General features: G+C 47.1%; 1 protein-coding gene across 1 annotated transcript in view; it reads right to left on the bottom strand.

Annotated features, from left to right (window-relative positions):
• The window catches only part of LOC8042770 (DNA replication ATP-dependent helicase/nuclease DNA2), a 92,413-nt gene that overhangs the window by 52,010 nt on the left and 13,417 nt on the right, over window positions 1-26,986 (bottom strand). Inside the window, exons 4-7 of the mRNA XM_029978330.2 lie at window positions 20,316-20,456; window positions 7,012-7,252; window positions 4,107-4,189; window positions 3,174-3,287 (exon numbers count right to left, since the gene is read on the bottom strand). Coding sequence (XP_029834190.2) covers window positions 3,174-3,287; window positions 4,107-4,189; window positions 7,012-7,252; window positions 20,316-20,456 — 579 coding nt within the window. The remainder of the gene's footprint in view (window positions 1-3,173; window positions 3,288-4,106; window positions 4,190-7,011; window positions 7,253-20,315; window positions 20,457-26,986) is intronic.

Below are 26,986 nucleotides of genomic sequence, written 5' to 3'. Positions count from 1 at the left end.
TTTGGTGCTAAATAAAGTTTGACAAAATATATGTTGTAGTGGGTGCCGTTTACAGACCTCCAGGTAGGTCTGTAAAAAGTATCCTAAAAGATATAAAAAGTTTTATGCTGACTCATGCACATAGTATTGACAAAATTGTTCTTGTGGGAGACTTTAACCTTCCTCATATAGACTGGAACTTATAGTCTGCGGAATCAACTGATCATGGAAGTACAGAGTGCATATTAGATATCGCATTTATATTTGATTTAAAACAACTTGTTCTATAACCCACACGAATTCAAGGTGAAGCAAAATCAATACATGACCTAGTCTTTGTTAATCATGTACTATCGAATCGGCAGATCTACCTATTGAAGAAGGCCTAATTGACCATAAAAGTGCGCTGCTTATGCCCGTGTCCCACTAAAGCGACAGACAGAAACAGAAGACAGCGACAAGCCTCAAACCCCCACAGCATGCTCGCGATGGTACCTTTGGCAGGCGTTTAGTCCTTCAATGCTCGTGAAGTAAGCGCGAGCGATTGCAAGTCTGCCAAAGATACCCTCGTGTGCATGATGCTCGTGTTTGAGCATAGCCTCCTTTATTCTAAAAAGCCTCTGATATCGCGAAAGACCCTGGTTTGAGGCTTGTCGCTGTCACTTGTTTCTGTCTGTCGCTCTAGTGGGACACAGGCCTTACAATTCCGCTATAAGTAACCCTGTAAAATCTGGAAATAAATGAAGGCAGACGACAACTGCATACCCGACGCACTAGAGGAAAGATATAACGAATTTGCCTCGCTCTCCCATAGCCCTTTTACGAATTTAATTCTAAAGAGCTATGCTCCATAGATAGCTAAATACTTATGTATAATTTCTGAAAAATCACTGACCGATGCGGATTTGCCAAATGACTGGAAAATTGCTCAAATCCAAGCAATTCATAAAAAGGGTAAAGAAATCGAGCTGTCAAACTACCGTCCAATTTCAATAACTTCTCAGGGCTGCAAAATTCTTGAACATCTAATTGCAAAACACATTACTACTTTTCTAGAAAAGCATAAAATGTTGAGTCCCCACCAGCACGGGTTTAACAAGGGCTATTCCACTACAATTTAGCTATTGCTTACTGTTCATGACCTTGCTTCGACACTCAATGACAATAAACAAGTTGATGTTATACTCCTAGATCTGGCAAAGGCTTTCCATACCGTCTCACACAGTAAGTAGTCATACAAACCTAATGCTATCTTATAAAAATTACAAAATTCTAAATTGGCTGAAAGTGTATCTAACCAATAGAAAACACTTTGTTTCTTTTGGGGGCACTATCTCGAAGAGTTGCACTGTTACATCTGTTGTACCCCAGGGTTCAAGTCTCTCTCCGTTGTTGTTTCTACTGTTCATTGATTTATGCTTAGATATTGACGACAGCATCAAATTGTTTGCCGATTGTGTATTGTTTTATGTTATTAACTCCCCTGAGAGCCAACTTAAATTAAACAGGTGCCTATCTAGAGTCACTGGCTGGTGCAGGAGCTGACAGATGAATCTGAGGACCTCTAAATGTGTCACTATGTCGATCACTCATAAAAAAATCTCCCTAAATTTTTCAGTATAGCCTACACAATCACATACTCAAAGTCCTTGAATACAAATACTTGCATCTTACCATTTCAAACAATCTTTCCTGGGACTCCACATCGCCTCTATTACATCAAAAGCTACTAACAAATTATGACAGTTAAAACAATTCTCTCAAATTTCCAACACCTGAAGTTAAATTACTCGCTTATAAAACATAAATACGGCCCACACCGGAATACGCTAACCTCATCTGGGACCCCTACAGGCCTGTTAATATTTATTTTTAACAAATTTGGGCGATATGAATCACTGTCGGTATTGATAAAGCAAACTGATTTGACACCTCTTACTAACTGCGCAAGAAATTATAGATTAAGAATGCTTTACCAAATCATCACAAAGGATCTTCAGATCAATACAGCAACCTCATAGCTTCCCACTGGAACTACTGTATTTATTCGAATATAAGGCTAGGTTTTTTTCCAAAATCCGTAGTCTCAAAGTCATACCCCGCCTTATATTCGAAGCTCAGTATAGCATTATGGCAATTTTTTTTTCTTTTTCTTGGGTCCTTCAACTGCCCCCTCGCCTTATAATCGTGACCGCATTATATTCGAATAAATACGGTAATACTAGGGCCTCCCACACAAGAACAGTATATAACTACCAGATTTGCCTTGACTGCTTCAAATATTAATTTTTTTTCCTGAAACATATTGGATTGGAATACCCTTCATACCAGCATCACTCATGTCGACTCACTTGACAGTTTCCTGCACCAGCTGAACGTCCCTTCGTAAAGAGTTTGTATTCTGTTCTCTTACTATGTGTATTTTTCTAAAGTTTTATCAACCATCTGTTTTTCTCCTCTCCTACTGAACCCCTGTCAGGGTAGTAGTATTGTGAAAAATATAAACAAATAAATAATATATCTGGGTGATGTTTGTTTTGGTGCGCACGTTTCAAGAGGATGCAATTCAAGTTCCGCTGAGACTCTTGTTTCCGAGCAGAAAATTTGCGTCAATACGCCAGTCGCCTCACACACAATGTGTGTCACACCACATACGCATTGTTTGTAGTTGCTTGGAGAAAGGGGAGCTCGGTTTTCCTGACCGACGTTCATTGTGCTGGAAATTCCCCAATTTTGTTTTCCCGACTTTTCCACTCACCAAATCCCCTATTTTCCAGGTTGGTCGACGCCCTGGGTAACGACTGCCGTAATATCCTGAGAGATAGCCCACACAAATTTGAAAGCAATTACTGCAAAAATGAGGAGTAGGCCAACTTTCGGTGCGCGATAAAAGAAAGTTGAAAAAGGTACTAGTTTAAAATTTGCGGCCAGTGAAATTTGCGATCGCAGCTAAAGGTGATGAAGCAAAAATGACCGCCCATCCAAGTCAGCAACGTTCGCTCGTCTCACGTCTTAGGTAGGTAACACCATTTCTGCCGAAGTTACTATTGGCCAGGGCCCTGAAATTACTAGAAGTGGGCTATTTTTCGGCGTTTCAGAAAAAGCAGAAAATCACGTGGAAAATAAGGGCAGGTTATCTTTCCGGGGTGGGGGCATCTCTCAAAATACTACGGTACAACGCAGATGGTGCGTACCGGCGGTCGGACGGGCCGCCAGTTGCCATGCATTCCCGCATCCATTGAGCGATGCGCGGCACCAGGGGCCGCAGCTGCTCTCGCACGTCCACTTCGGACAGCTCCAGGGCGTACCTAGGGACGGGAGAGGAAGCCAACAATCAAGCACGTTTCACAACCTCCTACCGCGGGGGTAACACCAACTGTATCGGGGGACTTTCCAGGAGAAACAAGGCTGACCACCAGAGGGCGTCACGCAGACGGAAAGAAGAAAAACATACTTTGAAAAAGGGGATATGCCCAAATAGAGGTTATCCGACTGTGGCATAAGTAAAAAAAAGAGAAGTATTGTCTTATTCTGTTCCCGTCGATCTAACGGGCAAAAGGTGCACGCACCCTGTCGCAAAGGGCGCTTCCGTCACACGGGTCGTAATTTATAGGTAGAGGTTAAACGTTGTCACTGGAAACAATAACTAGGCACCAACTGCTGCCCGATTTAAAGAATTCTGCCGTATATATCCATCCATCTGATAGCTGCACAATGAAGAGACATTCGTGGTGTAAGTCAATGGATGCGACAGAGCCGTATCCGCTAACCGACTCGAGCCGACAGTCGAGACCCAAGCACCTGTTCGGCTGCCCAAATTTCCCTCTGTGCAAGCCACCGCAATCTGCACCTCAACTCCGAGCGCAACAATTTTAAGACCGTGCGCTGGGACAACACCGTCCCCAAAGGGGGGGCTACTTGGCGACAGTCACGTGGTAAAAAAGAGGATGAGCTCGCAAGATCAAAAATAAAATTCTGTCCAAGATTTGAGGATGGCTGTCTTTTTCATGGTGTGGCTGTCACGACATTGCTCCCCATTGAGAGACGAAGGTTGGAGTGCATCTATACGCTGTTGCTCCGGAAACGCTCGGCCACATCTCGAGAGGGTCCGTGGAAGTAATGCTCACATCTGGTGCAAGAGGTCGCTGCGTTGCAGCAGCTTGTCCAGGGTGGCCAGCATGGTAGCTTCAGAAGCATTTTCTGTGACTGCCTTCGGAGGGAGAAAAGGAAGCCTGGGTCAGTGTCTTGCCAGCTGCTGGTATGTAGCATCGTTTAGGTGCCAGATGCTGACAAGGCATCGAAAACTGAATGTCAATTTAATGCAAATAGTAGAGGCACCTCCAGTGCACTCCACTTCCACATCGATTTTTTGTGTCTTTCTATTTGTCTGCCTTTTCCTACATTGCCTCCTATGTAAGATATTCTGTTACCACACGTAGCAAAAATGAGATTCCCAGGTTTTTCATAGTTTACTCTTAAAATCAAAAGCCTGTGAACGAAACTATATACCGCATTATCCCAAGTCATTGCCCACGCCTCTGCCGCCTAAAATTCATAAAAAAGTGGAGTCATCAATGGGGAAGCCCAAAAAGTTCAGGAAAAGCTACTCGCGGTGAGAAGATCGCAGGGGCACTTTCTGGTTTCTTCACAATGGGCAGTGCACATGCTACCCACACAGTTATGCTTTAATTTTCATAGTGCACAGAAGCTTGGCATTGCACATGCTTGCACCAGCAGAGGAAGTTGAGGTATACTCACTCTGAATTGTGAAAACATTCCACCAGGCAGCAATACCCTAACTTCTCACCGCAAATAAAAACGCCCATTTTTCTGTACATATCTACCGTGGCCGTACAGGAGAGACAGTGAATTCAAAACACGAATTAGTTTCATTGTTTTATACATGAAACGCCTGTCGGCATACAGCACAAATGCTTGTTCCGTAAAAACGTGTTTCCAAAACTGCAATGTTCAATTTATTAGGCTGATCTGTAAATTCTGATTTGTAAATTAAAAAACAAATAATTAAAAAAGGCAAAAATATTTCAGGCGCAGTGAGCGATCGGGCAAAAAATGCGACGGAGAGCGATGCTGGGGAAATAAGAAAGCTGGCGATCGCATTGGCAAATACTTTGGCATTGGGCCAAGTTGGAGGCCTTGTCAGTTACAAGGAGCAGAATCTTGCACAACTTTCTTGTTTCATGCATATCTCGTGCGCCTGTAGGCATCATGCTACTAACGCGAATTCAGACGGCATTGCTACATGGTGTGGACGACACCACGATAGCAGAGCTCGAAACGGGAAGCCTCACAAACATTTGCGTGAGGCGTTTCAGCGAGTCTTTATTTACCCGTTGCTTTTGTCCCAAACGTTGCACGACCTTAGCAACCGCTATCACAATGTTCCTGGAGAAGGACCAGGTTTCCAACTAACTTATTTCGGTGAAGACGGGCTCCACGGATTTGCTTTCAGTACACATGAAACAAAGCCTTTTTGACCTCAAAATTCCACGGTCATATTCCAGGATGTTGGACGTGTTCGCCGACCTCGCAAACCCTGGAAAGATTATTGCTTGTGCTATCCTTCTAATTGTTTGTCCGAACGGACTCTTGTAAGCAAAACGAAACATTACTCTGTTATTTCCATCGCTTGTGTGTTGGGCCAATCGGCAAGAATATGAGTAAACAAAGAAAGTTGCTTTCCCTCCTTTGTTTTACTCTCTCACGGACCTCCTTCGACCCCATGATCCGCGGTCGCGACATTTGGGGAGGATAAATGTTCATAAACTGCAAGGTCCACGTTTGGGTATTTGTAGCTGTGGTTCATCACTCTGTATCTTTTGAAAATTTATATTTGCCTACAAAGAGGGGTGGGTGACGACTCCGAATATTACGGTAATGTGGTGAAAAGTGCTCAATTGGGGAATTAAGTTAAGAACAAAAATTCGATGCTCGTCAGTCCACCATCCAAGTAAAGAAGGCGACGGCGACGTGCTCGCATTAGTCGTGTTGCACAGTGAACCTGCCAAGCACTTGCCACACTCCGTTTCCCCGCTTTACAGGTTATGCTGAAACGCAGCGTAGACGACAACCCGCCAAGTTGCGAAGAATGTGTTTTCGACCGGTACGTTTAGCGTCCTATACCGTCCGTTGTGAGTATAGTCCCGAAGGGGACACAGATCGCTTTGCAGGAACCAGCAAGACATGCCGACGAACGTCACCGACTTTGCTCGTAGAAGTTCCAGCATAAAGTAAAAACAAACGGAAGTGTCGCTGTTGTCTCAGAGTCCTGACCGGTGGCTGCTTAAGGGGGCAACCCTGGTCAATATTTTTAATTTGAGATTACAACTATTTTCAGCCAAAGCAGTGTCCCTGAATTACAAGGTATAATTTGTTTTCTTTCGACGTTGCGCATAGTTTTAACAATATCACGGCTCAAAATTTGGTTTCGGGCGTCTACGGCAAAACCAAAACTGTCAGCATGAGGGATGGCAACACCGATCATCGGCCGAACGGCTGCGACGCGACGTCGCAAGTGTGCTGCAGTACGCGGTACAACCAATCAACCGCAGCTCCCCGGCGATGCGACATCACGGGGGTGCTGTGCCAGTGTTGCTCGACTAAAATCTAACCCGCTTGCCACCCACTAAAGACCAGTTGGTTGCATCTTTAAAATCGGTTTTAGTGGAGTACGCGGCTTCACTTTGATGTTATATTTCGGCCGCGCTCATATTTCGTGCCACTAGAGCGACACTAGTCATTTACTTTGGTTTCGTTTTCGACCGGGGTCGCGCTTTAAGCTTCCGTGAACCATAAAGCCAAAGAGCAACCTGCAGCAGAACAGGTGTCGAACATCCACCTCTGCCAACGTACCACCGTCGGGATCACAACCGGCAACGGAACCACACGAGCGCGACATCGTAGAGCGGAAATCGAGACCCCTTTTTTGGACGCGGCAGGCGCACTGGTCGGAGACGCGTTCCGAGCATTGTAAACCCGCCGAGGGCGGCAGACGCAGCGAGAAAATGAGACCTTCTGGAAGAGCTCGTGGGCTACTGTGCCGGCCAGCATGTCCCGGTTGCCGGCCTCCTTGAACTTTGCCGCCAGCAGGCTCTTGCGGGGGCACCACAGGGAGGCCACCACGCTGCTCGTGCTCACCAGCGTGTCCGGGTGAACCACCACCAGACCCTTGGTGTCGTCCACCACGCACACCCTGCCCGCAAACGGGGCGTGCACGTACACCCGGTCTCCGACGCGCACCTCCAGCGTCCTCCTGAGTAAGAGACGAGGCATTTGCGGCACAGTGCACGTCCTCGGCTTGGCGTCCACTGTCAGTTACAGTAGGCAGCAAGCCGACCGCTTCAGCGTTGAGGTGCATTCACGCACTCGTGTTTGCTTGGGACCGAGCTCATGCGGCCTCTCGCGGTTAGAGAACACACTGGCACGCTGGCACAATCTGTGGGGTGGGACTGGAACCGACATTTATAGGTCTATCGGTTGACAAATCCCGCGGGAGGGCAGTGTTTGAAAACGGTTCTTCTCTGTTGTCTGCACACCAGCAAGTATGGGAGGTCGCAAGTATGGGCAGATGGCTTTTCTGGCACCACCGGCGTCGACGTCTCCACGAGCAACGAAGAAGCATTTTTGAATGATGCTCCTTTTGCACCAACCTTTGCACAAACTTTATGTTTACCATAAAAACCATGATAGAATCTCTTTCCACCACAGTTAATGATTCAACAACAGTTGCATTGAATAGCTTGTATACAGAACTCGAATAAGCGTCTCTCGCAAAAACATCTCACTCAAGGTGCATGGGTTCGGCGATAGCACACTCAAGGATGTCGACGTATAATTTTAGCGATATAGCAAGATTTGTGACTTTCCTTTTACTAAACGGGGTTCGTCGTTGTTTAGGTATGGTGTGAGAAAATACGATGGGCAAGTTCTATCTTATGAAACCTGATACAATACCATTACAGTGAAACCCGTTTAGAACGAACCCACGTACAGCGAATTATTGTCGATATCGAACTCACAAAAAATTTAAATAAAAAAAGTGAAAGCCGTTTACAACTCCCTGTAACGCCGAATTAGAGCGCAGCTCTTAAGGAGGAGGAGGGAAGGGTACTGGGGGGGGGGGGGGGTCAAGTGACCTTGGGTGGGGGTCACGTGACCTAGGGGGGTCACGTGCCGATGACGATGCCGATGACGTCATCAGTAACGATGACGATGCGGATACCGATGACGTCATCAATGATGATGACAATGACGATGCGGATGCCGGTGACGTCATCAGTGATGATAACGATGAGGATGCGGATGCCGGTGACGTCATCAGTGACGTCACTGATGACGTCATCAGCGATGATGACGATGACGATACGGATGCCGGTGACGTCATCAGTGACGTCATTGATGACGTCATCAGCGATGATGACGATGACGATGCGGATGCCGGTGACGTCATCAGTGATGATGACGATGACGATGCGGATGCCGGTGACGTCATCAGTGACGTCACTGATGACGTCATCAGCGATGATGACGATGACGATGCGGATGCCGGGAATGTCATCAGTGATGATGACGACGATGCGGATGCCGGTGACGTCATCAGTGATGATGACAATGACGATGCCGATGCCGGTGACGTCATCAGTGACGTCACTGATGACGTCATCAGCGATGATGACGATGACGATGCGGATGCCGGTGACGTCATCAGTGACGTCACTGATGACGTCATCGGGGGTCACGTGACCCCGGGGGTCACGTGACTTGGGGTGTCACGTGACCACCCTCGGGAAGGGGTCACGTGACCTTGGGGAGTCACGTGACCCCCGATGACCCTTGGGGAGGGGTCACGTGACCTTGGGGTGACCTTGGGGTCACGTGACCTTGGGATGACCTTAGGGGTCAAGTGACCTTGGGATGACCTTGGTTACGGTGACGGCGACGCCGCTCAAGCCGGGAACGGGCCCCTAAGAGCTGCGCTCTAAAATGCATGTAAAGAGTACTTTGTATATGAGCAAATCACATACATACACTGGAGCTCGCTCTTCCCCGTGCCCGCAGAGTCAATATTGTATCGCCCTTAGTCACTCAAGCAAATACTGCGAGAGCACAATCCTCCAAAGCCAGCATCGAGAATCGCCGAGATACGCTGAGGGCATCCGAAGAGTGCGGCGTCTACTGTCGAGTCCGAGCTTGCCACACGAATGGGTGCAGCGAGCAAACAAACCAGCGAGCGGGCCGGGAAAGAAGGAACCAAATAAGCAAACGACGCACTCTTTTCGTTCTTCTAATACGCCATAGTCATCTTCCTTGCCTTACAATCTACACACTTTCATCCCTTTGTCTCGGGCACACTACCAATGTTCGTTATTTTCAAGTAAAATATGTTTTCAAACAAAGCTTACCCGTGGCTGGAGTCACATAATGCTTGGAAAGAAAAGTACCTCCATTCAAGCTAAAAAAAAAGAAAAAGAAAGAAGCTAAACAAGCGACATCTGCGTCGTTTCGGAGCCGTGGCGCGCCATTGAGTCTGGCAGCCCTTACTACGCTTCGGCTTTGAACAGAACATAACAAAACCGAACCAAACGGCAGTGAGCAGCATAGTGAGCTGAACCCGTGTGATATTTGTGATGTTTCAGAGCTCGTGATAGAGTCGAACCCACTTATGACGAACACGGACATAGCAAAATTTCGGATATAGCAAGAAATTTTCATGTCACGCTCCTGCTGGTATACTTTCAATGTAATTTAAGCCCACTTTTAACAAACTTGAAGCGGCGCCACAGATATAAGAAATGAAATATTATGAGCCTGCGAAATAGTTTTGCAAAAATAAGCTGAAACTGACGTGCAAAAGCTTCAGCATAAATTTTAGAAATCTTTTGTCCTAAATCGCGGTGCACTTCGGCGCTGGGCGACTTCCCCAACAAAATCCACGGCGCTCTGTGCTCGCCGGGTTCGGCTTCGCTGCGACGCACATCCTGGCGACCACCCATCTTGTAAAGTTGGGTGTTGGGTACAACGGGGAGAAAAAGAAGGTGGACGAAAAAACAAAATCTGTGCAAGGAAAGTTGGACGCGTTCGTCGAACGCAAATTTTTTTTCCCAGCTGGACACAATCGACGAACAGATCGTGAAGACGTCTTTGATCCGCCACGCGCAGTCGAGCATCAACACCTGCTTTCGTCCGCAATAAAACCTAAAACTTGCTGTACGCTGTTCTATTTGTTTTGCCTGGACACATTTCAAGTTCACAGACTTTCCGAGTGTAGCATTAGGAATATGACACTTCATTTATCGAATAATAAGTATCAACAGAGTGATAATTGAAGTCACCTTCAACTAATTTACGAGCCACGGGATTGAGTGACAAGCTGAGCCGCACTGCGCCGTCTCAGCAAAGCTGATCTAAAATACCTTCCCAGCGCTACAACAGATGGCGCTCTCTCTCTACTCTCCATTCTCTCCGCTGCCCCCCCCCCTACTCACTCATCTCGTCCGCGCTCATGTTACCCCTTCGGCAACCTTAGAGCAAAGCTCTCCCCCTCATCTGCTTTTTTTTTTCTCTCGCACATCTTGATTCTCAGCTAGATTCCCTTACTAACCTCGACGATACTGCTCACTTTCGGGCGCGTGCTCTAACCCTCCACGCCGGGAAGAACACCGATCTGCAGGATGGCTAAGGGGAATTTAAAGACATCTTATTCACCTTTAACAAAGTCACCAAGCACTATCAAATGGGTAGGGTTCGGAGTTTTCAGTTTAAACCGATAAAAACCGACAAAAGTACGCCGAATTAAATTTCGGAAATTCGGTTTTAACCGAAAAAGGTCAGTTTTTAGGTTTGGCATTTTCGATTTAAATCGATAAAAAACGATAAAAGTACATCGAATCCATTTTCTGAAAATCAGTTTTAACCGGAAGCGGTCACTTTAACCTTCCAGTCGTACCGCAGAGCCGTGGCGAAAAAGTGGAACGACAGTGCCTATCGAAACGTGTCCGAATGTATGGAATACACGGATGCCATCACGACGTTTTGGTTTATTGTGCGCATCATCGATCGGAACGTAAGTCCGAAATGCCCCATGACTTCGCCATGTACGGGCGTGTTTTTAAACTCGTTGTAAGGAAGACTGACTTGATGCAAGCCCTGCATGTTGTGTTGTGCTTCAAAACGTCGCACCGTGTCTCTTTTGGTGCTCACAATAGGTTGATTGGCCGATTTTGACTCAGGCAGCGCTTCATCTCCTCAGCCTGCCATTGTCTAGTGTTAGCGTTGAGAGGGCATTCTCGAAGCTCAGTGTCATATTAACAGGAAAGATAGAGTGCGGATCAACGAAGAGAACCTGGGAAAGTAAATGCGTGTGTACTATAATAAGATCACATAATCCTGATATACAGAAGGTAAAGTTCCATGTTTTTTGGGCATAGGCTTCATATCTGACTTGTTTTTACTTGTTTTTAGAGCGCAGCTCTTAGGGGCCCGTTCCCGGCTTGAGCGGCGTCGGCGTCGCCGTCACCAAGGTCATCCCAAGGTCACTTGACCCCAAGGTCACGTGACCCCTCCCCAAGGGTCATTGGGGGTCACGTGACTCCCCAAGGTCACGTGACCCCTTCCCCAGGGTCACGTGACCCCCGATGACGTCATCAGTGACGTCACTGATAACGTCACCGGCATCCGCATCGTCATCATCACTGATGACGTCACCGGCATCCGCATCGTCATTGTCATCATCACTGATGACGTCATCAGTAACGTCACTGATGACGTCACCGGCATCCACATCGTCATCGTCACTGATGACGTCACCGGCATCCGCATCGTCATCATCGCTGATGACGTCATCAGTGACGTCACTGATGACGTCACCGGCATCCGCATCGTCATCGTCATCATCGCTGATGACGTCATCAGTGACGTCACTGATGACGTCACCGGCATCCGCATCGTCATCATCACTGATGACGTCACCGGCATCCGCGTCGTCATCGTCATCATCACTGATGACGTTCCCGGCATCCGCATTGTCATCATCGCTGATGACGTCATCAGTGACGTCACTGATGACGTCACCGGCATCCGCATCATCATCGTCATCATCACTGATGACGTCACCGGCATCCGCATCGTCATCGTCATCATCGCTGATGACGTCATCAGTGACGTCACTGATGACGTCACCGGCATCCACATCGTTATCGTCATCATCACTGATGACGTCACCGGCATCCGCATCGTCATTGTCATCATCACTGATGACGTCATCGGTATCCGCATCGTCATCGTTACTGATGACGTCATCGGCATCGGCATCGTCATCAGTGACGTCACTGATGACGTCACCGGCATCCGCATCATCATCGTCATCATCACTGATGACGTCACCGGCATCCGCATCGTCATCATCGCTGATGACGTCATCAGTGACGTCACTGATGACGTCACCGGCATCCACATCGTTATCGTCATCATCACTGATGACGTCACCGGCATCCGCATCGTCATTGTCATCATCACTGATGACGTCATCGGTATCCGCATCGTCATCGTTACTGATGACGTCATCGGCATCGGCATCGTCACGTGACCCCCCTAGGTCACGTGACCCCCACCCAAGGTCACTTGACCCCCCCCCCCAGTACTCTTCCCTCCTCCTCCTTAAGAGCTGCGCTCTAATTCGGCGTTACAGGGAGTTGTAAACGGCTTTCACTTTTTTTTTTATTGATTCTTTACGGTTGCACATATTTGCCAAATAAAATGTCCATTTCTTTTCAATATATCTGTGCCGTTATTATTTGAGTGATAAAAAATATCAGAGCTACAAGGATCATCTGATCCGGCGTCCGTTGGTGTTTATTTTATATACACAGAAAAAAGGCGATAAATTTTGGTGGACGTAAATATACGCCGAAAAAAACCAAAAATTGAATTTTAAAATAAACACCGAAAAAAGTACGCCGAATTTTGAAAAAATAGAAACCGAAAACGCGGAGCCCTACAAATGGGCAAGCAGACTTTTCCGCCCCCGCACAGTAAACTCTCCAGGTCTCAGACAATCACACTCGGAATGTTGCAGACTAGATCATATTCCAGTTTAGCTTTCTTCAGGATTATTGTTCTGGATACCTTCGAGTCTACCTGCCCGGACTGCGGGTCGGTTAGCGGCTTCGATCACATGTTCTAGCGGTGCCCCTCGTTACGGGGGCCCAATCAAGTCACTGAGGCGAAGTGGAGCTCTGCCATCACGAGTTGCGAGCTTCTCCCACAACTCCGCGCCGTCCAGAGCCCACGATGCGGCAGTGATGCTAGGCCTCACTGTCTCCACCTGGGAGCGGCCGGCGGTGCTGCTCTAAGGGCGGCGCTTCTCAGGACCCCAATAAAGTTCTTTGTCTGTCTGTCTGTCTCCCGCAAGAGCTAACTTTGTTGCTTCCGGGTTTATGTTCGGTTGAAAATTTAAGATAAAACTGTGGGCCGCCGCAACTCTCCACTGAAAATTTGGAAAAGCGTCGGAAGGCGTTCTGTACACCTGTCACAGTGAATGGTTGTTACAGCTGCCTTTAAAGAGACTTCCATCACCAAAATCCTTATTAAAAAATTTTTAAAAATATTCTCATTTTTTCGCGCAAACTTTGAGTGCTCCAGACTGCGTATGCCTGCGAAACAAGCTCGTGCAGCAGCTGATTTCCGTTCATTGTAGAGCCTCCCGGAACTTTGCCACCTGTTATGTTGCTCTGGTCGTAAGCTCTCTTTTTCTCAGTCTGTTGAAAAGCGTGTCACAAGAGGCTGCCATATTCACCACGCCGTGCCCCGAAGCTGCGCCGGCCGAATGTATGCACCCCGCTTATCCGCTGCTCCTCGCTTTCCCACATTGTGCAAATTGTCGAAAGGAGAAGTGCACCTCCAGGCGCATTAACATGCGCACGCATGGCCGCAATTGCGATAAACAGAACTGCAACTTATCGCTAGTTTACAGTGAAAATCTACAAAAGTAGAACAGTTGTTATTATAAAAAGCATGCCATCAGTTGTCCTGTGCATTAAAAAAAATTTTAATTTTTTTGCAGATTTTAGATGTAGTATTGAATTTCGGATATAACAAATATATTTCCAATTCGCGTTGACTCCGTTATAACCGGGTTAAGGCCTGTTCACACTCTTGCAACCAAGTACGACCGAGAGAGACAAGATCTGTTAAAGCTTCTTAAAATCTCTTAGGACGAGGGAACACACTGACATTCTGGCGCCATCTAGGTGGTGACCCTGGAACTGCATTTCACAAGAGCAAAGGTTTCGCGAGATTTCCGAGGTCAAATGTGCGTAATACCTACAAGAAAGCGAGCCAAGAAAGAAAGGATAATGCGTGATAGAAATAGAAAATATGCCGGAGCGCCAAGTTTACACTGCTACGCGATAGATGGCGCCAGTGTGTCCTCTGGTTGTAAGAGGTTTTAAGGAACCCGGTCTTAAGACGTCGCAAGAGTGTGAACGGGCCTTTAGACTACTTCTCATATTGAGAGTCGCTGATATCGGTGATATTTGCAACTCCGTGATATTTCGTGATATTGTGAGTCCGTGATATTAGTGATATTTAGTGAGTCGGTGATATCCTGATATTTCATGATATTTGTGAGTTGGTCATATTGCCGCGCGCGCAGCTCGCCAAGTAGGCAGCGCGCGCGTGGCCTAACGGTTATCGCTCTTGCCTTCCACGCAGAAGGCCAGGGTTCGATTCCTGGCCGCGGCTACACATTTTTGTTGACGCTGTAATGTGATGTTCTGGTGAATTCGAGAACCGTCTTGCTGATTCGAGGTTAGAATGTTCTACGCGCCGAACCTTCTACGCCGAACGATCCAGAAACCCACGAGGGTACATAAGGGATTCCGCAAGGCGAGCGGAGTTCAGTTTCGCCCCAGCGTTCAACTCTGCTCTTTCGCCGACTTCGACGGCCGCGACGCTCTACTGTTATCTTTTGTTTCCTTCTTTATTTTGGGCACAAGTTCGCCCGATTAAACGTTTAGTTTACTCAGTTATTTGCCGCCTCATCACTTGTCATTCGTGACAATATTTTCTGATATTTGGGAGTCTGATTTCTGTGATATTGATTATATTTTTCATAATGAAATAAAAGTCTGAGCTGATATAAGTGTGATGCGTGGCAGTGAATTTTGAACCTTGACAAACTTTGTGAAATGATTGGTGGTGACCCTTAGATCTTGAAAAAAATGTTGATGCGAGTGTGAATGAATTTTGGAAAAACTTTGTGAATGTGATCGATATTGAGTGACTCGGATCCAAAATGCCGACCTATGACACGGGGCTGATGGCGAGTGTAGCAAATGAGAGGGACAGGTTTTGCTGACTTCCACGTGTCCCCCAGACGTGTCATTGTAGTTCCCGTAACTGCTACATGCGGCTGCAGATCAGCAAATAAATTGTTTTTCTTTGCAATTACGCAAAAGAATGTTGTCGCAACCGTTTATAATGAAGTCGGTTTAAACGAAATAGCGGCTATAACGAAGCGATCCCGACTTCCCATTCCCATTTGCACTTTTTCAGTGTATTTGTGTCTGATTTTAGCGAAGAAAAATGGACAAATCCCGCAAATATAGCAAAAAAATTTTTTTTTTAAAGTTAAAAAAAAAGATTGATTTTGGAAAGTTTACCAAGTCGCAGACGGCCGCACTTTGTTGGCGCGGTTGAGAAGCCACCCAGAACGCGCTGCAGACGTGCCCTGCAAAGGTTGCCAGTGGCAGTCTCTGCATCGTCATCTGCACTTTCCTCCTTATCAGGGAAGCAACTTTTCCTTACGCACGCGGAGAAGCCGTCGTGGCGTGCCAATAGGGGTGCTCGGGACAAGGTACCGATATCTACCGAAGGAGACAACGAAGAGATCCTAGGATTTAAGAAAGGGAACTAACCCAATTATTGAGAGCAATTGCAATTTAATGGCAGACGCCTCCTGGGCAGGTTGACCTAAGTGCGCCTGTAACTGGTTGTCTTGCGGCCAGCGTGGCAAGGAAAGCGGGTGGAGAGGTGGACATGTTTCCAGACCGTGAACGCTTTTGATTTCTTGCAATCTGCAGCTCGTTTTCGAAACACTTCTCACAAACCACATGACCTCGATCGAGCAGTTACCCCCTCTGGAGTCTAGGCTGTCTATACCGACGAAACACGAAATTGAGAGCGAACTCGGTGCTATGCGCTCTTTGTTTGCTTCATGTTCCGCAATGGCATCACTAGTCAGTGTGGTCGCTCTCGGGGCAAAAGCCTATCTTCGGTCAAGCACTGATTCGGCGACTCTTTGCCAACTTGCCACTCAACGATGGCCAGTCCCGGCTCTGCCGGCACCTCGACAGGGAAGACGACGGCAATCTCCTTAAAGCAAAATCGTGCCGCCATCCTCGACGAAGCGCCATAAACGTAAAGAATGCCATCTACCGCCAACGTCCTCAGCGGCGGCCATCGCACTTGTTGACACAGTCTGTACGTAGCACACAGGATCTCCTTTAGATTGGAACTTCTCGCAGTTGGGGAGAAGCAACTCCGATCTAGCAGAGAGCACGTGCAGGGAAGCCTCGACTGCTTTCTGCAGGCACCATAAACAAGTGCCCGTAAACGAAGTTGTCCTCGTCTTTTTGCGCGCTGTTCCTAATTTCTGAAGTCATTTCCGACTCCCGTTGACTTTGAAGCGTACTGAGCTTCAACTAATTTATTTACACTATTCACATTAGGTTAAATCTGAGACAGGACGAGCCGACCTTGCGGTTGCCGTTGTTCCTCAATGTCTGTCCTGTCTCGAGCTCCCAGAGAGGCCGTGATCGAGCGGGCACTTCTTTTATTTCTTTCGCGCTTCGCTGAAAGCCGCTACAACTTCATTATAATTGGTCTCGACAGTAGCAATTTTTCGGGGCAAGGTGACCCGTTCAGTCACTTGTGCCTAGATAAAATATAAAAAATACAAACTGCAAATTCTTTTAACAATAAAATTGTTGCACTACCCCTTTAGGTTTGCCGCAGGTTTTCTAGTTCCTTGTCAAACAAACAGGGCATCTTTCTCGTGTCTGGTGTTTCGTCAGTACCTTGTATGAGCACGCACTTTTGTTCACCCCGTAGGATTTTCGCAAAGTTTGGCAACCAAAACTTGTCAAAACGAAATAAAACAAGTGTTATGCAGCATGTACACATAAGTAAGATAGAGCGAACCAGCACTCTTCATTGTTCCTGTATACCGGTTGGTAAGCGGGCTTACTGGCGTAAGCAAGCAGGCGTCGGGATTGAGCCCAGGACCCCTGAATTCTGCAGCGCGAGCTTTTGCTATAGGTGTTCAAAGCTAATATGAGCAACCCCCCCCCCCCACTAGGGCCAGCGGTAACTGAATGCAATTTAAACTGAATTTGACTTTGTGCCATAGCATGTACTATCGGAGAAAAATGAAATGCGAACAGAGGAGCGCGTGGCTCGCGGTACAGGCTGCGCCGCCTGGAAGTGAACCTAGGGGCGAGGGTGCGTGGCCTACTTCGATGTGTTCACGCCCCTCGATTGGCGCTCCCCCAGCTTCGGCAGTGCGCCTCTCAGTGTGCTGAAAGCTGTCACCGCTATCTTTGCCTGCTCGGCAAGTGCGGCGAGCTTCTTTGCACCGCACGCGCTGAGCCAGCAAAGATAGCGGTGATAGCTTTCAGCATACTAAGAGGCGCACTGCTGAAGCTTGGGGAGCGCAGAGGGAGGGGCGTGAACACGTCGGAGTAGGCCACATACCCTCGCTCCTAGGCTCACTTCCAGGCGGCGCAGTCTGTACCGCGAGCCACGCGCTCCTCTGTTCGCATTTCATTTTTCCCCGATAGTACATGCTCTCATTTCAATGTATCGCATCCACGGTACGATTTTTCAGCATCAGAAGGGTTTACGTATCAATAGCCTCAAACTGTAGTGCTGATGAATTCCACAACATTTTTTAAGTCGACACCGCATTCCTACGAGGAGTCGCACAAAAAAAAAGAATTCAATAGATCGACCACGGTGGAATTTGCCCTGTAAGTCGGTCCCAGTGCTGCAGTAAAATCATGGGCTTGTGTGTAAAAACGGGTGAAATGTAGCAAGAGACGTGAATACGCCTGCATGCTTGGCGATCTCGGTTCAGCACCTCAACTGTGATCCTCAGACAGAGAGATGAACTGTAGCAAATCCGCGTCCGTCACACCCAAACCCAAAATGAAACCGAAACCAGAAAAGTCGGTAACTGAGCCGTTAGCTCCCCCTAGCTTTCTCTTCATTGCCACAGAAAGTTGTCCCCGAGTATAGCAGATTCGGCCACCATTCCCTCTCTTGGTGAGTCAATTGTCAACATACAAAACCTTGTTTCTGATGTTGCTCATACTGTCTTTTTCCAAAAACACCTTGAATGTTGCACAGGTTCGTCAATATGCAAACTACGGATTCGGTTTTGTGCGATAGATTTTTTGCGATCAATCACAACAACGAAGTTATTTGTACTATGAAAAATTTCACCACTCCCAGAGACTTCTGTTGTATAGGCATTTGACAGTATTATCTATAAGAAGTGGTCATTTATAACAGAGTAAAAAGTTTTTAAAGCCAAGAACGAATGATGTGCAAGAAAGAATAGAAAGTGTACGGGAAGTGAAAGAGTTCCACGGCCACCAATCGTCGTAAGAGATGACAAGAGGATTTAAGGCACACAGCCGTAAGCAGTCGCAAATGTGCGAACCAGCCCTCTCCGTCGAAGCTTTTAGCTTCGAAAATCCTGACACATTTTTCAGGGTTGGGCATACAGAAAGGCAACCTCCCCACACGCTTTGTCAATTGGTTGAAGTACATTCGGGATCAGACGATTTCATAAAACTGGCAATAATGTGACGAGCGATGCTGCACCCCCTCGAGGCTTGCAGCATCCCTATTCTTTGGCATGGCCCTCTGCAAGCGCACATCAATGATTCAGCTTCAGTAGTCAACTTGGATAACAGTGGAAGAACACGGGCGGCATGAAACTGATTAGACTTTGTTCAATCGGGCTTCCGCAACAGGAACTGGCCTGTCCGCAGCCAAATGAGTGCTGAGGGAGCACAGTTCTAGTCGGGATCCCGGAATCATTTCAAAGCAGTGTTCAAGTTTCCATTTAACGTGATGTTGTGATTGCCTAGTGGTGTGATTGCTAGTGGTTTCCCAATTTGCCAACTGAATACTACATTCCTTTCCCATTTAAGGGCCTACCCAGGGGGAGAGAACCAAGTGCTATGCCTGATCACATAGCAGTTCATGGTAATTTCCACCTGTGCATTTACTCGCCAATTCATGAAGCTAAGTCTACGAGACAAAAGAATGTCCATTAATCACTAAACCAATATTTTCTTTAAAGCAGTCTTCTTCCCTAACACTATAAACGAGTGAAACAAACTCCCTAAAAGCTCTGTTAGCCCAGTATCACTGACCATATATAATTGCACACTGCTTGAGTGCTTCTTTGTCAAGTAGTTGCCTTCATTGCACTGTTATGCTTTGTGTTTGATTTAATGTTGAGCATATTTATTTCCTGCCTTCATACAGAATGCTGGCAGTTGTGGGGATTCCTCTCGTCTCCCTTCCCCGATGGATGCGATAACGGTTGCGGGTCGGAACACTTGGCCTCCTTCACCGTGAGCTCCGACCTGTTTGTGAAGCGTAGGAAAGCCGCCTGGCTTGGGGGGCTCTCCTTCTCACTCTCTCCCGGGGGGACCTTTTTCCGTTCACCCGCTCGGATGCGGATCACTGCTAACAGGCGAGGAGGTTTCGCCTCTTGTTTTCCCCGCTTTCGGGAAAGGGGACTCGTCCAGGTGACCGCGAAAAAGATAGGACGTGTATCGGCGACTTCTCCGATGATTCCCATGTCTTGGCGCTCCGGAACCCCGCGTCTGGCAGGTAAGGACCTTTTCTTACCTTGCCGGGCGGGGGGCATTTCGGATGGGGACATTGTAGTTCGTTTAAAAGAGTATGTTAATAAATGCTCTTGGACTCTGTCCTTACTCTGGTACGTGTGTCTTCTCTTCTGCTATATTCGAGAGAGTGAGACAAGGTAGTCAATCATTGGCACCGACGGAGGTGATTAATCCAACCGACCCGCGGTAATGTAGCCCTAAACGTCGTCTATATTATCGCGGAGATGTGGGGACCGCGGGCTACTAGGTTGGACGTCTCCTTTGAGATCGCCGCCGCTTTTGAGACAACCCTTTGGTTACTCTAACGGTACCTCTGTTGGTAGCTAGCGAAATCCCACACAGTATATATACAAATAAACAAGTAAAGCAAGCAGAGGCCAAAAGAGTCACCAGGTGCCACCCAGCTGGCAGGTGAGGCGCTCACGCAGACCGTCCGCAGACTCGAGCTCCAGGCGGGGCCCTGTACTCAGCCCAGTGACCACGGCCTTCACGCTCCTAAAGATGGGCTCCACTCGTTGCTCCAAGCACTCGCTGCAAAATGGGAAGGAGTTTAAAGGAGTCATTAAATGTTTTTCCAACTTTTTCCTGTTTAGCTTTCCTCCTCAACTCATAAATCACGCATTCTACCAAACAGTTCAAAGGGGGGAGCCCCTCTTGCTCAGACTATGGTTTTTGTACCCGTGCACAGCCATTCTCCCCCTAGAAGATTAGCCCGTCGCTCAAAATTCACACAAAAGTTGCTTTCCCCAACCCGTTCACCCCGAAGCTGACAGTGCTGTGGAAGCTACGTGCCCGTTGGGCCAGTCACACTTTTGCCACGTGATCACGCTCTCTCGTGTATACCCACGCACAGAGAATAAGGTCAGGTGATGAAAGGGAGGCAACTGATTGGTCCGGCAAGCGCGTAGCTTCCGCTTAGGGGAAGCTACGCGCTTGCTTAGGGGTGTCAGCTTAGGGGTGAAGGGATTAAGTGAGGTCCGGTGTCGTGTGACGTCCGTTTGGGCCTGGTTACGCGCTTTGGGGACCGCGGATGTATCACAGTGAAAAGGCAGAGAGCTTACGAAGGGAAGCAGGTACGAAATAGTCCGCTGTGTTTTCAAATTTTGGCACTGAAAGTCAGGCTTTTGACTTTCTACCTTTTTTTCTTTTGGCCCACTAAACGATGGGCTATTAGTAAAATCCTAATACAAATTGATTTATTCCAGCCCAAAATTTGTTTCATGGGCCCTTTAAGCCCCAGCACCTACGACGTACGCCATTCCTCTCTTCGTATGCACACAGAAAAACTCTGCCATTATGAAACTCAACCTTTGATACATTTTCCCAATAGCATCGTGCGGGGCAAGTAAGGAGCTCCAGTAAAACCTCTTGTGTATTGGTATCAACTGATTTCCTTTATTTGCCGTCGTTTCCAGGCCATCGTAAATGAATTGGTTTCCCTTAATGGATTTTATTCACCGTTCTTTCCAGGTCGCCACAGCCAAATCCACTTACTATATAGCCAGGACGTTGAACCAGTCATTATTCCAGTTCGGCTTGGGTTCAACTTTTTATTTTGTTCTAGTTCAGTTCAGTCATGCATGCGAAATATCAGTTCGGTTACCAACTCCACCAAGCGAGGAGAACCAGTTCAAACCGGTTCATAACTCGACCTTAGGCCGTGACTGCCGGTGCATTTTTTGTGCTAAACAAACCTTCGTAGCTCCGAGTCACTAAGAAAAACAGTGTGTTCAACTCTGCATTATCAGCATTAAAAAAAAAATTGCCCTTTAGTCATGCTAGCGTGGCAAAGGCAGTGGTAACACAACGTGATATGTTAGTGTGGGGAAGCTGTGTACACGTGTGAAGACTGGATGGCACATTGTAGCCCAGTGTCGTGCAAGTTAAGAACGTGAGCGCTCCGTGGATCTCTTCCTTGTGGGTGCCATCTTCTGCAGTTTAATGTAAATGCAACATTCTCAGAGTCTGTTGGAGTGTGAGAAACAGTAGCTACAGCGAGTGGAAAACGGACCGATTAGAACGCTGCAGTGCCAAGCAGACCCTGGCACCAGCTCATAGCAAAAGAGAATCAAGAGCATCTGCTTTCTTTCTTTCTCCTTTTCTGACGCTCTCTCCTGCGCTTTTTCTCTGAAGAAGCCCGGAGCAAGCTATTTTCGTGGAGCAGAGCACCGCTGTGTGTCTGAACATGTGATGGTTTTAACCTGGTGGAGGTTACATGAAGGCATTCGAGGAAGAGGTTTGGCTCACACTCGTGTCCACTCACTGAGGAGACAAGCGCTGAGTCAGCATTCGGCTGACAGTCAACCTGTCAACTTCCGTTGCTGGCACCTAACAGGTGCCAGCCATATAACATATTTCATGTTAGCAATATAATAAAACCAGTTTCCAGAAGCTGTGCTGCAGAAACGAGAACAGCAAAACAAATAATGTAGCGTTTGTTTATAACGAAGTTAGTTCTAACGAAATAATGGCTACAGCAAAGCAATCACGATTTCCCATTCCCGTTTGCACTTTATCAAAGTAATTATGTCTGTTTTTAGCAAAGAAAATTGAGCAGCTCCCGCAGATATAGCAAAGAGAAATTCTGTGATCATTTTAAAAAATAATCAAATTGGGAAAGTCTACCAAGTCGCAGACTGCCGCACTTTGCTGCCGCGACCGAGTAGCCACCCAGAGCGGGCCGCAGAGGTGCTGAAAAAGCCGCTCTGTAGAGGCTGCTGCTGCTGACAGCAGCCTCAACATCACCGTCTGTTCCCTGTTCCTTATCTGGGAAGCGGCTTTTCCACATCACACGCGAAGAAGCTGTCGTGGAATTTCGGTAGGGGCACTCGGAGCGGTAGTGACAACCTACCAATGGAGATGACGGAGAGAGCCTAGATTCTAGAGAGGGAGAAACTCCAGCCATGGAGAGAATTTAAAATAAAATGGCAGATGCGTCCTGGGCAGACTAGCACAAGTGCACCTGCATTTGGTTGTCGCATGGCCAGCATGGCAAGGAAACCGGGCGGAAAGGCAGACATGTTTGAAGACAGTGAACGCCTTTGACTCCTTGCAGGCTGCAGCTTGTTTTGAAAATGCGGTCCACAAACCCCGTGACCCCAATCGAGCAGTTGCCCTCTCTCTTAAATCTAGGCTCTCAAAACTGACGAAACACTAACTCAAATGCATGCTAAGTGTAATATGCACTTCTTCGTTTGCTTCGTGTTCCGTGTCGGCATCGCTGGCCGGTGTGGTTGCTCTTTGCGTGAAAGTCTAACTTTGCTCAAGCAGCAATTTTGCAAATTATCATCACTGAACGACGGCAATTCCTGGCTCTGCCACCACCTTGACGGGGAAGACGAAGGCAATCTTCATGAAACAAAAACAATAAAACAAAAGCAATTTCTGTGAAACAAAAAGTTTTGCTGTTAGGGATTGATAAAGATTGATCAGTGCTTGTATGCAGCAATCAATTCTAAACATGACCAAACATGAACGTACGCAAAACATTGTCTTTTACTAAATGATCCACCATCACAAACTCGCATCGGCTCGCCGAGGCGGGTTCGGCCAGAAACAAATTTTCTGGCGCACAAACCCAGATGGCAGTGCACCGTCCAAGTTTCCATACTCTGAAACCTATCTAGCTACTCCAGGCAAGAAATAGATGCAAGCTATTCGCGACTCCAGCGACCTATAGGGGGCGCCACCACCAAACAAACATGGCGGCTGAGTCCAGGTCGCGTCGGGTCGGCCGCGCCGCCTGAATGGGTGGCGCATTCAATTTAACAAATTTTCTTTTGTTGAATGCCCAATTTTATGGGTATTTGAACTGAGACTGTTAAGTGTAGCCGGTGCGCATAAACTTGCTGAGCATTGTTTTGTTTTGCCGGTGTTTTTTGTTCTTTTCATGTCAAACTTTCGTTTCGGAGACTTCGATCAAAACCGAAACTATGGGCTTCGGAGAAACGGTAATAGACTCTAATTAGTTTTGATCATCTATGGAAAGCGGCGAGGGCTACAAAATTGTTCCACCGAGAGTAAGTTTTAGCTAACTCGCATGCCTCGACCATGCGATTTATCTGTCCGCGAAATTGAGCTTTTGTGCCTGTCCGCGTTTCAAGAAACAGCTCCAGTCGTGTGCTCGGTCAAGAACACAGGCTGCAGGAAAATTACAAAAATTAAGCAAGCGCTTCTTGAGCCAAGCAGCATGTCAACTCACTGGCGCTTCACTAAGCAAGTGATACTCGTATTTCAATTCAGGTTTTAGTAGCAATCGAGAAGTCATTTTGACGAATATGCGGATTATGTATTATATTACGTACTATGTCCCACTAAAGCGATATTAGTATATTCTTCGGGTTGAAATATGAACTTAGTTAACTAACTATTAGGTGAACTGCTGAATAAAAGTATATTTGACAGACAGAGAGATACTACTTAAACTTAGCCAAATGGTTCTAGCCGGTAGAACGGAGGCGAGTGCAGACAAACTGAAGAGAGTCTTCATTGGAGATTCACGCAGAACCTCTCGGTGCATTGAACTTGACCTCGAATCCTGAACGGATAAAATGAGTATTTTTTGTGGCCGGTCAACCTGAGCAATGCAGACGTATATTGCTGCTGGCTTCGACAGGGGTTATAATATAAATATTGGAGGCGCGATAGATCCGAATGACGTGACAGCTTCTAACTTTGCGAGACGCGTCCCCCACCTTTTGAAAGCAGATAATTTCCCTCATTAATCATATGCCGCAAGCAGGTTTTCTGAATCAAGTAATTGCGAAATTAGCCCAATTCCTTCAATGTGATCTTTTTCGGCGAAAAGCCGCTAAGATGAATTCGCGACTCCAGCAAAACGGACGCCACCAAGCGGGAAAGCCGGAAACCAGCCGGTCCAGGTCGTTCCGCGCTCCTCCGCGTCTCTGGTGGCTTTCGCGGACACGTGTTGTCGGAGCGATGGTGAACAATGTAATTTAACGAAGGTCCGAGAATTTCTTAAGTTTGCCTGAGTGTTCATTAGTGTGGCGAAACCTCAGTAGATTGTTTCCTTCCATCACGTGTTTTCAATTTCTTGGATGAAGAGGAATCGCGGAAAAAACGTTTCGATTTCTTGTCTGTCTCGAATCACATTCAAAATGACGACTACTTGGTAATTGATAAGGGGTTTCTTTATGAGGATGTAGAACAGGTGCGAGGACGACAGACGAGGCATTTCACTGTAGGGAACACCAATGCTGCAGTCAAGTGAATGGGAAGGTTCGATAGCTGCTTTTCTTGGGTTTGGTTGTGTTCGATTAGCCTCAAGTTTGAGCCACCCACGCCGGTCGTTGCGTTGGCTATTCATCTTGGCTGCTTTTCGCCGAAACATCCTCTGGACCACTCTGAAGGAGTTGGGCTGATTTCGCAATTACTTCATTCAGGAAAACCTGCTCGCTGCAAATGATGAATGAGGGAAATTAACAGTTTTCAAAAGGTGGGGGACGCGTCTCGCAACGTTAGAAACTGTCACGGCATTATGATCTATCGCGCCCCCAATATTTATATTATACCCCCGTCGAATTAAGCCAGCAGCGATATACGTCTACATTGCTCAGGTCGACCGACCACAAAAATACTAATTTTTTCTGTTCAGGATTCGAAGTCAAGTTCAATGCAGAGAGAGAGGTTCTGCGTGAATCTCCAATGAAGACTCTCTTCAGTTTGTACGCATTCGTCTCCGTGCTACCGGCTAGAACCATTTGGTTAAGTTTAACTTAGTATCTCTTTGTCTGTCAAATATATTTTTATTCAGCAGTTTGCCTAATAGCTAGTTAACTAAGCTCATATTTCAAACCGAAGAATATACTAATATAGCTTTAGTGGGACATAGTACGTAATATAATGCATAACCCGCTCGTCAAAATGACTTCTCGATTGCTACTAAAACCTGAATTGAAATACGAGTATCAGCTGCTTAGTGGGGAGCCGGCGGGTTAACATGCTCATTGGCTCAAGAAGCGCTTGCTTAATTTTCGTAATTTTCTTGCAGCCGGTGTTGTTGACCGAGCATACGACTGAAGCTGTTTCTTAAACGCGGATACGCACAAAAGGTCGATTTCGCGGGCAGATTAGTCGCATGGTCGAGGCATGCGAGTTGGCTGAAAATTACTGTTGGTGGGAGAATTCTGCATTCATTGCCGCTTTCCTTAGATGATCAAAACTGATTAGTATATTACCGTCTTTCCAGAGCCCATAGTTTCGGTTTTGAACAAAATCTCCGAAACGAAAGTTTGACATGAAAAGAACAAAAAACACAGTTGGAAAACAAAACTATGCTCTGCAAGTTTATGTGCACCGGCTACACTTAACCGCCTCAGTTCAAATATCTATAAAATTGGGCATTAAACAAAAGAAAATCTGTTAAATTGAACGCGCCACCTGTTCAGGCGGCCCGGCCAAGCCGACGCGACCTGGACTCAGCCGCCATGTTTGTTTGGTGGTGGCGCCCCCTATAGGTCGCTGGAGTCGCGAATAGCCAACGCACCGGCCGGCGTTAGTGGCTAAATTAACCTGAAGCTAATCGAGCACAACCAAACTCAAGGAAAGCAGCTATCGAACCTTCCCATTCACTTGACTGCAACATTGGTGTTCCCTCCAGTGAAACACTTCGTCTGTCGACCTCAGTCCACTGTTCTACATCCTTATAAAGAAACCACTTATCAGTTACCAACCAGTCGTCACTTTGATTGTGATTAGAGACAGACGAGAAATCAAAACGTTTTTCTGTGATTCCTCCTCATCCAACAAATTGAAAGCACGCGACCGTGTGTTGTGGAGTAAACCGGCTTTCAAACACGTGATGGAAAGAAACAATCTACTGAGGCTTCACCACACTAATGAACACTCAAACAAACTTAAGAAATTTTCGGACCTTCGTCAAATTACATTGCTCGCCCCCGCGCCGACAGCACGTGTCCGCGAAAGCCATCAGAGACGCGGCGGGGCGCGGAGCGACCTGGACCGACTGGTTCCCGGTTTTCTTGCTTGGCGGCGTCCGTTTTGCTGGAGTCGCGAATAGTGACTGAGGCCAAAACGTGAGG

The sequence above is a fragment of the Ixodes scapularis genome, unplaced genomic scaffold (genome assembly GCF_016920785.2).
Source record: "Ixodes scapularis isolate PalLabHiFi unplaced genomic scaffold, ASM1692078v2 PGA_scaffold1__304_contigs__length_218370807, whole genome shotgun sequence".
NCBI lineage: Eukaryota > Metazoa > Arthropoda > Arachnida > Ixodida > Ixodidae > Ixodes > Ixodes scapularis.
Note: the sequence above shows the minus strand (reverse complement) of the source record. Positions and strands in the feature narration are given on the sequence as shown.